Source organism: Vespa mandarinia, chromosome 7, assembly GCF_050613455.1.
Source record: "Vespa mandarinia isolate Hongniang chromosome 7, ASM5061345v1, whole genome shotgun sequence".
NCBI classification, from domain to species: domain Eukaryota; kingdom Metazoa; phylum Arthropoda; class Insecta; order Hymenoptera; family Vespidae; genus Vespa; species Vespa mandarinia.
This window is the reverse complement of record NC_140816.1, coordinates 5,652,501-5,667,923: the sequence shown is the minus strand read 5'-3', so window position 1 is coordinate 5,667,923 and position 15,423 is coordinate 5,652,501. Positions and strand designations below refer to the sequence as shown.

At 31.9% G+C, this 15,423-nt stretch overlaps 3 protein-coding genes and 1 long non-coding RNA gene across 8 annotated transcripts in view; 2 read left to right on the top strand and 2 right to left on the bottom strand.

Annotated features, from left to right (window-relative positions):
- The first annotated feature begins 10 nt into the window (after positions 1-10).
- Positions 11-1,636, top strand: LOC118440360 (cytochrome c oxidase subunit 4 isoform 1, mitochondrial). The gene is made up of 4 exons (XM_035863258.2): positions 11-165; positions 778-990; positions 1,079-1,271; positions 1,407-1,636. The coding sequence occupies exons 2-4, from the start codon at positions 784-786 to the stop codon at positions 1,520-1,522; spliced, it is 516 nt and encodes a 171-aa protein (XP_035719151.1). The 5' UTR covers positions 11-165; positions 778-783; the 3' UTR covers positions 1,523-1,636.
- Positions 1,637-3,117: 1,481 nt separating this feature from the next.
- On the bottom strand, positions 3,118-7,362 carry LOC118440350 (terminal nucleotidyltransferase 4B). Of its 2 annotated transcripts, XM_085658428.1 has the most exons (9): positions 7,270-7,362; positions 6,776-7,185; positions 5,654-5,824; positions 5,090-5,447; positions 4,794-4,940; positions 4,308-4,501; positions 4,031-4,184; positions 3,783-3,921; positions 3,118-3,693 (listed from the first exon to the last, which is right to left on the bottom strand). In XM_085658428.1, the coding sequence occupies exons 1-9, from the start codon at positions 7,345-7,347 to the stop codon at positions 3,488-3,490; spliced, it is 1,857 nt and encodes a 618-aa protein (XP_085514554.1). In that variant the 5' UTR covers positions 7,348-7,362; the 3' UTR covers positions 3,118-3,487. The 2 variants fall into 2 exon arrangements, with proteins under 2 accessions (XP_085514554.1, XP_035719133.1); XM_035863240.2 differs by having other exon boundaries at positions 6,776-7,280.
- Positions 7,363-7,814: 452 nt separating this feature from the next.
- LOC146872898 (uncharacterized) lies at positions 7,815-11,933 on the bottom strand. Its single transcript, XR_014982326.1, has 3 exons — positions 11,807-11,933; positions 8,799-9,020; positions 7,815-8,203 (listed from the first exon to the last, which is right to left on the bottom strand). It is a non-coding gene; the product is annotated as an uncharacterized LOC146872898 (long non-coding RNA).
- Positions 9,324-15,423, top strand: part of aPKC (protein kinase C iota type) — a 22,360-nt gene continuing 16,260 nt past the window's right edge. The window contains exons 1-4 of one of the 4 annotated variants that reach the window (XM_085658173.1): positions 9,324-9,340; positions 9,587-9,920; positions 10,115-10,187; positions 11,788-12,020. In XM_085658173.1, the coding sequence (XP_085514299.1) occupies positions 9,770-9,920; positions 10,115-10,187; positions 11,788-12,020 (457 nt within the window). In that variant the 5' untranslated portion in view covers positions 9,324-9,340; positions 9,587-9,769. Of the gene's footprint in view, positions 9,341-9,443; positions 9,921-10,114; positions 10,188-11,787; positions 12,021-13,759 lie in introns of those variants that run through there. The other 3 variants (XM_085658172.1, XM_085658171.1, XM_035863123.2) reach the window with 3 other exon arrangements.

The following is a 15,423-nucleotide window of genomic DNA, read 5'->3' as shown; positions in this document are numbered from 1 at the left end:
CATATTTTGTCCATATTTGTCGCTGAGATCGCATATTCCGACTGTTCCCGGAATATCTATTGAGCTTGTAAACTTCTGGTTACATTTCAAGAAAGTATAGCAGAGGTATGATCTAATCGTCCTATCGACGGCCATTTTTTAGTTATCTTGGGTAAAGTATTACCTGTAAGTCGTCGATTTTTAATATTATTTTAGAAATTTATTTTAGAGTTTTCCTAAATGACATTAAATTTATATTAGGAAAGATTTTCATTAATTAAGAATTCTAAATATTCTATATGTTCTTTTCATTTTAACAATTATTTAGATGTTAGATAACTCCTTGCATATACATTCATACAAGATTACTTGTTTTCAAAATTTATCAGATATCCATTTAAAATCGTAAGAAAGTATGGAAAACTCTTTAAAAATTTTTTTAAATTATATACTTTTTACTTCGACAATTTGTTCAATAGTATGTAGTATATAACAAAATTGCATATACATATGTCTGTACGTATTTTTTTGACATTTGTACTTTTTCAACAAAAAATATTTATTAAATAACCAATCTTTATTGAAGATTACATCAATTTTTTAAATTGCTTATAAAATAATTTTAGGTGCAGCATATTTTACTTTTTTATTAAAATCATTGTAAACAATTTTTATTATAGTAAATAGTATATGATAATAGGAGTATATAATAAGGATTTTATTAATTAATATATATTAAATTTTATATCATGATAATGAAAAAGATATAAAATTTTTATGTTTTCAATAATGTTATAGCACAAGATGAATAACCTAATGAACAATCGTGCTATTCTAACTTGTTTGCATCAAGGAAGCAAGAATATTGTGAGGAAATCACATTATCCATTAAATACTATTGGTAACAGAGATATCGTTGGTTCTGGATTTAATAATACACCGTCATACATGGATCGTACAGATTTTCCAATGCCTGCAGTTCGTTTTAAAGCTAATACTCCTGATGTGCTGGTATTTATATTTATTAATTAAAATAACTTGGAAAAAAAAAAAGTAAGTACTTTATTGAAAGTTTTATATATTTACATTATTCATATAGGCTTTAAGAGAAAAAGAAAAAGGAGATTGGAAAAAACTTTCAATAGATGAAAAAAAGGCATTATATCGTGCCAGTTTTTGCTCTACATTTGCAGAAATGGAAGCACCTACAGGAGAGTGGAAACTTTGTTTAGGATATTCATTATTGATTTCATGTGCTGCTGTTTGGTATTACATGTTCTATAAAATATATGGTAAAATTTTATATATATATATATATATGTATATATATATACTTTACACATATTCTTAATATATTTATATTATTAATAATAGTGACTGTGTATGTGTGTATTTTGGCCAAGATAAAAGTTTATCTTTTATTTCAGTACTCCCACCTCTACCAGATTCATTCGAAGAGGATAATCAACTTGCTATGTTAGACCGAATAATAAAACTTGATATGAATCCCATAACAGGAATTTCTGCAAAATATAATAAGTAATATATATGTTATACTAGGACAAGTAGATGAAAATATAATTGTACAGTATCTTAATATGAACGTTCCGTGTACAAATTGTCTGAGGAAGTTCAAATAAATACTTTAAGATTACAATTTCTGCCTCTATATTAATATAAAATTAATTAGAATTCTATATATATATATATAAGGTTTTTTATGATACTAATTTAAATCTGCAGATAAATAATAATAATAAAGACATATGTAGTATTTGAAATATTGCTCTTTTCTAGTTTATTCTTTAATAGTTTCAATAGACAATAAATTCTAAGAGATCTTGAAAGAAGAATTACATGGTTAAGAATTTAGTAAAAAGTATTTAAATTAAAACATTTTTAATAAACAATTAATATTTTAATTGAATTCATCCACAGCGTACAACATAATTTACTCATGAATGTAATTAAATAATAAAATACTGAATGAACAGCATATATTTTAAAGAAAAACAAACTTTAATATTACCGATTATTCAACTTTTATGAACATAAATGACTATGAGATAAGATTTTGTATGAATACAAAAATTTTTTATATAAAAAAGTAATTTATTTCTAATATTTTAGCACCTAATTGTATGCTGTAAAATGGACAATTTATAAAATTTTGAATTGATCAGAACTTATTGAATACTGGAATGTCACTGTCAGTATTAAAATAAATACAGAGCAATTCCCAAGCATAATCATTTTAAAATTATATCAAGGCCTTCTCGCATATTGTCAGAAGATTATATTGTATAGAATTTTTCACAAAATGCAGTGTCATATATAACTGATTGATCTGTTTTTGTGTGGTGCTGACATATACCGTCTTTTTATTGAAGAGTAATACAATATTGTTGGGGGGATATAAAAGATATCAAACATTGTTAAGAAATCAGACAAGCTGTATACAAAATAAATACATCTGCAAAAATTGCGTTTTCAAGAAAATACTACAAAAATTGAAAGCAGATTGCTATAATAGTTATGCACATTTTTTTTTTTCATTATTTTGATAAAAATTTTTTTTTATCCATTTACGAACCTATGATTTCAATAAAATCCAAAAAATATACTAAATTATTATTATCAGAATTATATTACAAAAAGAAGTTCTTTTTTTTTTCATGAATGTGGCTCTCACATGCATATTAAATATTACTGTGATAATATTACTGTAACAAACACTATTTTTTAGGTACATACAAAATAAAAAAGTTTAGTAGATAACTGTTAGACTTATTTTTCTATGTTTGATTATGTATATTACAATATTTACATTAGGTAAGTCCCAATATCACCATTTTTTTTTCTCTCACCCTCTTATTATAAGAATATAGTTTCATATAGAAAACTAAGTCTTTATCATAACTACAAGAGCAAGTTTTACAGTTTTGTGAAATTCTTAAGAAAAATGTACCGCAACTAATACTCAGAAATATCAATCGTATTATATATAAATGTATTACAATGAGTTTTTATCTGGGTATGAACACAATTGCTATTCAAAGGTGGCAATAAGTGTGTAATGCTAAAAACAATATTTAACAAAATATTGTTACATTTTTTCCTTACTTTATGTGCAATATGTGCATTAATGCAAACAAAATTTAACCTAGCCTAATTTGAATTATATTACAATTCTGTACGCGCGTCTTTGGTACACAAGCTCTCGTACAGAGTGAAATATATTCTTGGAAAATGAAAAATATAGCTACTTCAGGGGTATCTTTTGTACTGTCAAGAATAATATCGTATTCGAATTGCAAATGCTTAATTGTAAATATTAACCCCTTCTGCAGACTGAATGGAGAAAACTTACAAGGATGATGTCGCGACAGAATGATTTAGTTAATATGTGACAAAAATGATTTGCTGTCGCTTTATCACACGATCATAATATTAAACTCGTGTCTTAAGTGATATTTTAACATTGTTCAAAATTACTTTGCACAATTCATCACCGTACACAATCTCCAGGACCACGCTGTGTGTGTGTTACGCATTGTTTCTTTCTCTTCAATGTGTGTGGTCTTGAATTTGGACTGTGACTAGTGCTATTGTTATGACTACCATTACTGTGAAGATTATGTTTTATTTTATTTTGTCCACCTATATTATTATTTATTCCACGATAATTTCCTCTAGAACTGTGCTGATGATTTACTGTGAAAAATAATATTTTTATATAATGAATAATTGTATATACTAGAGATTTATCATTATTTCTTTTTACACATAACGAGTTCACATACAGTGAGTAGTTGTTTTAAAAGGTTTCTTCCATTGAGAATGATGATGAGGTTGTTGATTGTTAAATACATGCCGCTCTTTAGCATTTTCTTCTCCTTTTCCACCTGTATTTGGTGAATTTCCACGGCTACATTCTGAATCCTTCAAAATAAAAAACAAAACGATTATTATATGTTAATCGTGAACTTATTATTATATTTCATATAATATAAGGGAAATGTTATTTTTTACGATAAATCAACAAATTTACCGTGTCACTAGCTGGTGCTGAGAGAGTGGATGCATCAGATCCAGTTGAGCTAGACAGAGAGTCCACTTCACTCAGTGGTACTGGGAATGTTTCTTTAATCCATCTACGATACTCTATTACCTCATCTGTCACACGAATTATTCTTCCCAATATACTGCATGTACAATAAAGATAATTTTGTTTAAAAAATTATATAACAATTTTTAATTTTTCACAGACAAAATAAATGTAATAGAGAGTTATATATAACCTCTATAATGATCTAATTCAACCTTACCTTACTTTATTTGCATCATTAACTAGAATATTTAAAGGACTGACTGCTTGAGAAAGAACATAATACGCCCAATCGAATGCATCTTTTACATACAGAGCACCATAACTACTACGACCTATATCGTTACCAGGTGTAAGTGGATCTTCTATGCATAACAAAGAAGGTCGATGTCCATCTATCATGTCTCGTTGAACCTATAATTTAATAAAAAAAAAAAAGAAAAAAAAAAAAAAAAAAAAAAAAAAAAAAAAAAAGAAAAAAAAAGAAAAAAAAAAAAGAAAAAAGAAAAAAAGAAAAAAAAAGCATTCAAAAATATTCCCACATAGGTAAGATCATAAGATATATTATAATATGTAAATAATCAATAGACAAAAATATTTATTGATGATGAGTGATTTGAGATTTAATTTCTGCTGATATAATATATTACTTTTCATTGATATGTAGTTTTTCTATTGGAGTGGAAACATTATTAATATACATTACCTCTTCTTTAGATATGTAAGTACCACCATCTTTTACTCGAATGCCTGTTTTTACATAATTGAATTTCCTACCATAGAGTTCCAAAAATTCAATCAATAATACTCCCAAATTAGCACTTGAACAATAAGCATTTTGTCTAGGATGTAACTAAAAAAGTATTCATTTCTTTATAGTATACATTCTTCATTATATATACCCTTAAATTCATTACACAAGTAATGAATCATACAAATAATGAATTTAGTTAAAGCTAATGTTATAATATATAAAGAGTTACTTAATTTATTAAAACTTACTTGCAGAAAACTGATGGTCATAAGTATTAAACTGTATGAAGAAATGCCACCAGTAAATACTTCATTAAGATCTCTTTGTAATAAAAATTGTTTCAGTACCATAACAAGCTTTTCTAATACAGGAAACCGTCTTTTAAAAGAATTTATCAATTCTGCTGATTTTACACCATTATTCATATTAAAACTAATGTCTATTTTAATTTCTGTCTCTTTATCGGTAAGTTTGACAATTGGAACACTGGCCTTATCCAAAACTTTTAAAGAAGATGGTTCAGCGATATTTTGATCTAATAAAGCACGTTCCAATGTACGTAGTGGAAGATTTGTCCACATTCCAATTACAACTAAATCTATGTCACTGTAAAAATTATTGTTTTTAAACAAATTATGATTATTGCCAATATATCAGAAACAAGAAAGAACACGTACAATGATATTCAATATACGTTTATAATTCACGTATATAATTCAAATAATAGATGCAAAAGAAATATAGAGATATTATATTTTCACAATTAATAGATTAAAGAAGATCAATTATAAAAATTCTATTATAATACATACCTAGTGGGTAAATATAGACCAGTACGAAAACTTCCAAATACTTCAACTTTCGAATCCGGCCAAAGATCATATATTACTTGTTCTATACGTTTAACCACTCGTACTCTTAAATTATGTTCTTCATTGGATGGACACATATATGAAAAGAAATCTTCTATTTCTTCGTGTAACCTAAGTAAGAAAATATTATTTGCACGTTTTATGCAATGTTAAGATATTCATTCTCTTTGCTAACGTATTATTTTTTATAACATATATTATTATGAAAATGATATGTTTGATATAATATCAATAATATATCTGTTTTTGTGTTTTGTTATCACTATAAAAAAATTCAATGCACATTACCCTTTTATGAATGTCTTTGAATATTTACAAATAATGTAACATGCAATATTCTCTTTATATGTATATATATATATATATATATATATATATATATATTTATATTTCAAATTATATATATATATATTTATATTTCAAATTATATATTATATATTAATTATTTACTTATTATCATTACCTGTTAAAATACAGATACAAATGTTAGTGAAATATCAATGTTATACATATATCACTTTTCCATTGTATGAGAGCATAAAAAATTGTATAACAAAATTTTTGCAGAAAATAATTTAGTAAGAATTTTTTGGTTAAATAAATGATCATGTCAAAAATGGAGCTGTAATGAATAATCATGGGTAAAGAAAAAAAGAATATTAAATTTTAGAAAAGCCTATGTCATTCAAGTCAATTATTTTGACTAATAATTAATTCCAGATTCCATAAATATTCTATTATGTAACTATATATTCTATAAGAGGCATGGTCTACGACTTATTAACAGAGCTAATTCTTTTTTATTCTAATAAATAAACAGTAAAGTATAGCATTTGTTCTCGAAGTAGGAAATCGATCGATCGTTGGTCGTACCTCTCCAGTCATACTGTGATTTTTTCAAGGAAGTAGGAATAATTTTGTAATATCGAACCAGTAAAGTAGAATGGCAATGTACCTAACCTTATAATGCCCATATGGACAAAGCGTATATCTCCGTATATGGATATCGTAGAAATAATATAATAAATAAGGGTTAGAAGGCTTAGGTGATAGAGTGCTCACCCAATAACTCCTTTAGAATAATGTTTATTAGGCACACGCCACGGGCATCCACCGTATTCTCCGACCAAGGCATCATAATTGTAGTTCATGCCGTAGGTACTAGCACGATTATCACCTTTCCTACGTGATGGGTTATAATAACTATTGCAAGTATTTTGCTGACCACGATCTCCCGTACGATTATTCACCGAGTCGAAAGCTATAAAATCCTGTTGCATTTTAACGCCCATCACATTCGACGACGAATCGTTCTTCAGGGTTAAGATATCGAGACCTTTCTCAGCTTCCCAAATGTGTAACCATAAGTCCTTAGCAGGGCCGAACTGCTCCGGTTGATACCAACCGATAGTCGGATCCATTAAACAGTTATGGATTCCGTATCCGGCGATTAATCGTTTTCGCACACTACACTACGATTCCAATCTTAAGTCAACTTTAATTGAAAAATTATCTGCTTTATTGTAACCTGCGAACACCACGAAATTCATACATACAGCCGATGAACGCAAACAAACTACGGAGAGGTTCATGTCGATGTACTGCTTTGAGAATGGGAGTAGTCCGAGGGCCATAATATCAGATGGCGCTCAATTCAAAAACCTTCCATCATTTTGCACCTTTTTTCTTTTTTTCTTTCTTTTTTTTTTTTTTTTTTTTTTACAATATTAATCTAATCCACCATACATCCTATTTTTTTTTTTTCACTTCTAATTATATATTTTCAATCGTCAAATTTACATAAGAAAATCTGAATTCAAATGTGATTGGAAAAAATATCTTTCAAAGATACCCCATAGAATTCTCTTTACACCATAATTCGTTCCAATTCAAACTTATCTTTGTAATATAATATTGTCGTTAGGTTTAAAAAAAAAAAAAAAAAAAAGAGAAAAAAAAAGCAAAATTCAATACATGCGAACTCTTTTACGAGGCAACATTTTCTATTATTTTATTGTGCTAAAAGAAGAAAATATGTCAAATATGAACAATTGATTTTATCTAAATTTCTTAATTGATGACGTTGGGTCAGGGTTGTCAATAAATCATTGTTATGTCTCAGAATAAAAGGGTATGTAATAAAGCAGAGAAATTTTAGAAAAAATATTCTATTCTAAAAATGACGCTTTTCAAGATTTTTTATAATTGAGAATGCAACAATTCAATAAAAGTTTCCCCTTTTTGGTCGATCTACTTTCAACGATTCTACCTGAAATGGAGGGTTGTAAAACGTTCTATTTCCCTAGTTCTTATGAGAATCTCGAATTTCTAACACTCTCGAACGATGTATAAAACAGAGTGTTCTCACCATTTTTAGATGATGGAAAAAGCGTGGAAGAAGAGAACGTTCGATCTGCCTCGACGGAATTTTCTCGTACTATGAAAACTTCGAACGAGTATGCGAATCATCAATGTCTTTTCCTTTGGATCCTTTTTATAAGAAATATTTTCAATGAACTCTTAAACATTATGTTACTCTGATATTAGAATTTCCGTAGTTAGATGATATGCATTCACAGATTAATATCATTTAATATCAAAATTATCTAGACGAAGAAGTTTAATCTTAGAACAATAACATATAAGATAAGAAAAATAATAGGCATTTATATTGAGAGAGTATTTTATCAATAAATTACTAGATGTCACTACTAGCGAAATGAATTATTTCTTTTTTCTTTTTTTTTTCTTGTTTATATTCTAATTATACGTATTCTTTTTCCTTTTAGAATAACTAAAATTTTTATATCTTTCAAATGGTACATATGCAAAATGCATGTCTCATAAAGTGTAAGAAAAATGTCAATGCTCTTTTTTGTTATGGGACTCTAAAAATGTTTTATTTACATAGTCCCCTTTGTTTCCATTTACTATACCATATGCAAATGGTTTTCTATATCTGTCTAAGTTATTTATTATCTATGGTAGATCGTGGATAAAAGTTACGTTCGATGGACAAATAAACTGTAATAATTAGAGAGAACTAGAAGAAACGCGGTCGATTATGTGTGAATATGAGTTTTACCATTCGTAGCATAATTTAATATGGCGGCTTTGGTAATACTGCTGTTGGGACCAAATGACCACGCGTCTCGTTGAATTGTCGTGCCTTGAACTACGTTCGTTCGAAGTGCCTTTTTCTTCCCGTGATTTTTTACGCTTTTTGTTAATTTAGAGTATAGATATATTTAATTGGTAGAATTTTAAGAGATATCCCCGTGGTGTTCGTGTTCCTCGATAATTGTTCCTGTGAAAAAGAGAAAACGGTAAGTATATGTATATCTTTGACATAGGAAAGAATGGTGTTGCTTAGTCGTTTCATGGATTGTCACGGGTGAATCACACCTCCTTGAGCTCGTACGCGCATAAACGAAGTTTAATTGATATTAAGAGGGGACAATTATCAAGGATCTGGAACTGTGAGCAGCTTCAACCGCCTCTCCGACAGTTCGCCGTTTGCCGACTACCGTAACGTGGATATTTACTAGCTTTCAAAATTTCTATTTTTATCCCTTGTGTTCCCGGTTTATCTACGTTGTTTCCGTTTCATCTCCAGCGTCTCTAATAGTGATATTTTACGATAATACATTGTGTTATTTCATTCGTCAATAAGAATAAGATTTAGGATCATTTTATTTGTATCATTTTAGTTATTTTTTTTATCATTTTAAACTTTTATCTTAATGCGCGATTATATTTTAAGATTTCACTTGAAAAATCAGATAAACAGTCGTTGAAAGTGTTTTTCTTTTTCTTTTTTTTTTTTTTTTTTACCTTTTTCTGATCTATCATAAATTCTTATTTCAAAATTAGATATCAATGATACTAAAGTTTTTAAGAGCAAACGATACCTATTGTTGGAGATGTGATGGAGTTTGTTACATAATTACATGTTGTCCTACATTTTGACATTGACATGCTTTTGTAATAGATTTTGATATAACTATGTCAAATTGATACTGTGGGTTAAAAAAGTATTATAATATCAATGTGATCATGATACCGAACAGATTGTCTGATAGTGGACAGAGTAATATGACAACAAGCACTCAATTTGTGTTATATTTACATAAAACAAGAAGAACTGATGTATCTTTTTTTAATTCATATTACTTTTTCAATATGACACTTGGTCGTGTTTTTAAGGGTGAGTCGTTTGTCAATGTTTTATCTTTGTGACAAACACATAATTTGGGAATATGCTAATACTTAGATAGTTGATACTTAGATAGCTAGTAATAATATTATTATGCTAGATAGAATATATTGTACAATGATGTTAAGTCAAAAAGTTGAAAGAGTATATTTACTGAATATTTATTTTACTTTTTTCTTTTTTAGGTAAGGGACAACCTAAAGGGCAAGCAAGAATGCCTGCGGAGATGGACATACGCGTCAAAGTTATATATAATGGGTAATGAGCAATTTTGTATTATAACATGCTGTAACAGAATAAATCTAGCTTATGCTAGGTTTTATTTATTGCTATCAATACCCGATATTGCTGTCCTATATGATTTACTTTTTTTTTCTATTTTTTTTTCTTTTTTCTTTTTCCAAACAAACGGTCTTTTTATTACTATCATTAATAATCTATCTTTGTTCTGGAAAAGAATTCTATTATTCCTTTTTTCTTTTTTTCAAAGGATCATCAAGACGTCTTGTTGGTTATTTTGAAACAACATATATATATATATATATATATATATATATGTATATATATGTTGAATATTCTAAATGAAATATTGAAATTCCACCTTTTTTCGTTATTACTTCATACATTTAATCACAATATCAAAATATTTAATTAAAATATGAAATTATTCGTCTTAGATGAATGAATAAAAATAGTAATCTAAGATAAGTAAGACGTAAAAGGATATCGAACCTTAGATTAAAAATTTAAGAGAAGTTAATTTCGATTTAAGAGACATTCGTTATCGTTCATTTTCGCTTTGCAAACGTTAATGCTTGGTCGTAATGGTTGTTCAATGACAATTATCCACTCGGCGTTGCCAAGTTGATTCAACGCGCGAGTCTTGTACAGTGTGGCAAATCTATGTAGCGCTAATAGCACGTCCTGGATTTGCTCTCACATGGTTGCGGTATTATCGCTTAACGGGCCGAGAGTATGTATGAGAGATATTGTCATTTCTTTTTTTGGCACGGTTATTGGTAAAACAAAATACAAAAAAAAAAGAAAAAAAAGAAAAAAGAGGAAAAGAAAATACGACAAGCACTTTTTCATCGATCAATGTATCCGTACATGCTATTGACGTTATAATTCACTCATTCACATTGAAACATTGATACCAGTTAGAAAAAAAAGAACCAAATATTTTATACATATTCGAAAATACAGGAACAATTTGAAATCCACTTTATGAGCACGCATTTCAGATGCGATCTCTCGCGATAAATATTATCAGGTTATTTTTTTCTTTTTTTTTTTTTCTTTTTTTTTTTTTTCTTTTTTTCCTTTTTATTTAATCGTTCGAACACTATATTTCTCTCGTGCTAATATTAGAGAAACGAGGAACGTACATTTATCTTCGTGACATACTAAACATACTAAACGAATAGAAAGAGTATACGCGTGCTCGATGATGATCGCTCATTCGTTACGCTTTGTCTTTTTTTTTTTGGTTTAGTAGATAGTTAGTGTTTGAAAATGTGAGACGCGCGGAAATGAAAGCACCCCATCAGAGAGGATGTTACGAGAGATTTGTAAAGAATCTAAACGGTGATTATAAAGAAAGAGAGGAATGGAAGAGGAAGAGGAGAGTGAGGTGATGGAGAGGCAGGGTGGCGGGCTGGGAAGGGAACGTGGATGTTCGTCGGTAAGGGACAACAATAGATTTCGACGATTGGTTAGAACGATAAATGAAAATGGATGGGAGGAATATAGAGAGATCCCCGTACGTCGATGGACGTATTTACGATTATGTGTTTAGAATTCGAAAAATATTTTTTTTTTATCCGACATTTCGTATAAGAGCCCAATTTTATATCAGGGAGGTCCAAATTACATACGTGACGGCCGGGATCTCGGTGGATACGTTGCGGGAGGAGATGAGAGCGATATGCGGGTTCGGTGGCGCAGGGCCAGGTTCAGGGCCGGACCAACAATTCACCATGAAGTGGGTCGATGACGAGGGGGATCCTTGCAGAATCGCGTCGCAGGAAGAATTAGACGAAGCGCTGCGACTGTACGAACTAGAAAAGGACACGGAAATAACGATACACGGTCAGTATCATCACAGCTCTGTCTCTTAATATCTTCATCAATGAGATGACGCGATGATTATTTAATTGTTTATCTTCATTGAAATTTATATAACGAAAAGAGAGAAAAATAGAAACGAACGAATCGAAAGTATATATATATGTACATATATATATATATGAGAACGATAATATGATTTATCTCTCTATCTCTCTCTCGCGCGCGCGTCGGCGAAATACTCGAATGAAGTTTGCCACGAAGCAACCTCGTCGCTCCTTCTGTTCGGGAAATATATATATATATATATATATATATATGTATATATATATGTGTGTATCATTATTACAAGGGAATATATAGGTGGTAGATATTCTTGCTTTTAATGGGTTTCGCGCGTTTATTTCGTCAGCGTAGAAAATAAATGACTCAAACTTTCGAATTATTCTCTCATATTTTCGATGAATATTCGACTGCCTTTTTTCTTTTGAAATGGCTACATTCCTTTTTTCCCCTCTCTCTTTCTCTCTCTCTCTCTCTCTCTCTCTCCTCTCTGTCTTTCTCTTTCTGTCTGTCTTTTTTTTTTTCTTTCGAAGAAAGTATATTACCTAACTAAGCGAGTATCTAAGTACATATGTTGCTAAAGCGTAAATATTGTAAATTGACAATGTTTTGTTTCTTTCTTTCTTTCTTTCTCCTTTTCTTTTTTTTCCTTTCTTTCTTTTTTTTTCTTTCTTTCTTTTTTTTTTTCCTTCATGCTGTTTGAAATCGTCAAAAGTTTAATTACAATAGTTTCTCTCGATCTAGATCGCTCGATCTAACGATCGTTGAGGTCGATATTTTTTCCTTTTCTTTTTCAAAGAACTTAGTATAAAATATTTGTTTTGAATGGCATTTAAATGCGCTTTTGTCGGTATAAATACAGGTCAGTACACTTTGCTCAGTTGCTCGATGTATCGTGTAAATGTAGGATCGTCTAACTAGAGAACCTAACACCTCGTTGTCACGCGTGTTTCGCTAAGAGAAATGCATTAGAACGTTAAACAATGTTTACGCGTGTTTAAACGGTGTTAAAAGTCAAGCTTGCGAAGTGTAAAAGCAGAGTTCATGGAATTATTTGAGAAAACTCATTTTGCTTACATTATTGCAAAAAGCAATAATGTCTTTTCCTATTAAAGATTCGATATTTAAATATATAATATCATTAGGATGTTAATCGATTTAGATTTGAAAGTTTATGAGCATGTAGGTCAGACAATAAAGTATTAAATATTCAAACCAAACAATTTTGAAAATAGTAATTGGAATAACATCTTTTCAACCATTCTTCTAACGTTCTATTCTACGTGAATACGTAGTACTCTAGTTGTTTTCACGAACGAGGAATCCCAAATCTAGGTATTAATACCTATCCCTATTGTTTTACCGTGTCGAAAAGGACAAAGGAGATATCGAACAGTCACGATTTGGATCACTACTTTTAGTAGAGATACCTTTTATACTTGGATCAAAGAACCCGGTTATTAACATAGAATAACCAAAACTCGATATTCCTAAATTGTTCAAAATATCATATTAATCGGTCTATGAACAAATTACATAAATCTGAAAATAGTTCTTCCGTGTAGAATGTGTCGAATTACCAAAGAACGAATTTCAAAAATCAATTTATCTGAATTAATAACTAATTCATCACTTTATACGAATAATTTAAGACACTCGAATTGTTTTCGCAAAGTTAGAATTGCGATATATTAGCTTTGATTCCTATAACATGAATCTTTCAGTAAGATTTAGATGAGTGAGAAGAAGGTGTCCTAGGAGCGCAGCATCCTGCGCAGAGATTCTTTAGTGTCCTGTCAGCTTCTTACTCTCTCTTGCTCCACACCCGTGGTAGCGACAGGCGTGTTTCTTGATAGTCGAGGAAAAGTAAGGAGCTAGGAAGAGAACATAGACAAGAGTACTTTCCTTCTAGTTTTGTCTTCGTTCTTCTTACGTTGCTTGTTGTCCTGTTTCTTCTTGCATCGTCAAAGTTGGCCAGTGTTAGTAGAAGAACGGCGTTAGGAAAAGTAGTAAAGGTACTGGCAGAAGGGTAGGACAGTTCGCGTTAAACCTAAAGAGGGTGTAGATATAGGAGGAAGAGGAAGAGGAGGAGGAGAAGGAGGAGTTGGAGAAGGTGGTGGAGGTGGAGGAGAGAAACGAGGGAGCGCCCACCACCGGCGTCCTCGAGTTTGCGCGTTTCGCTTCGGTCGGTAGCGCGCGCCGAGCGACGCTGCCAGTTAACGCATCCTGCCGTGGCAGTCGATATCCTCGTACGGACCGATCAGCAAGGCGACGATCATCGTTAGAGTTCAGACAGAGAAGAGGAGTGACGAGAAGAGTCACCGTGAGTCTTTATGTATCGCGAGGGATTTGTGTAATAAGGAAAAAGAAGAGGAAGAAAAGGAGAAGGTAGAACGAACGGAATAATCATTGTTTTTCCCCTGTTGACGACTTGCCCGTTTGTAATCCCATCGTCTACTGATTCTGTGCGTTCGGTAGGTGTCTAAAGAAGACTGAAAGGAAGGAAGTTGAAAGAGAGAGGTCGCAAAAGAGGCGGTAAACGTACATCGATCGAGGCAGCGATTCGTCGCACGCTCATCCGGATTCCTGTGAAAGAGAGAGAAGGAAAGAGCGAGAGAAAGTGCGAGACGCATCAAAAGGGAGGGGAAGACAGAGAGAGAGAGAGAGAGAGAGAGAGAGAGAGAGAGAGAGAGAGAAAGAGAGAGAGAGAGAGAGAGGAAGGGTAGGGAGGGAGTTTGGCGTTGCCAGCGGAAAGAGGCAAGGCAGGATAGAGGAAGGTCACGCGCCGGCACGGCTGGAGTCGGTGCGAAATGGCTTGGGGCTACTGGAGCGCGACTTCCGTCAGCGATCGAAGTCGGTCGCCACGTCGAGAAAAGGACAAACAACAGCAGCAGCAGCAGCAACAACAGCAACATCAAACGTTGCATCAACAGCAGCAACAACAACAATATCAGGAAGTGCCACAGGGTGGCTATGGGGTTCAGCAGTTGCAGGTCGAGTCTGCTGCCCCTATTGGCAGCGGAGGCCTAGCACCGGAGGAACCACCCCGTGGCACGATGATCCAGGCTGGTTCCTTCTATTCGTATACCGCAGCAACAACGGCAGCCGCTGCGGCGGCCGCAGCCGCAGCCGCAGCCGCGGCTGGACGTCGAATCGGTGCTTCGGTCGAAGGTCCTTCCTCTTCCTCCTCGAGCGGCATACAAATTTTACCGAGAGAACGACACATCGTCAAACCTCCACCGGTTGGGAATTATCCACCTTCACCTGGTAGCGACTCCGGAGATTATGAGCAAACACCGCTCGGTGGTGGTATCGGTGGTTCTCGAGCAACCGAGTGCTCGCCACCGCCCCTACCTCATGCAGC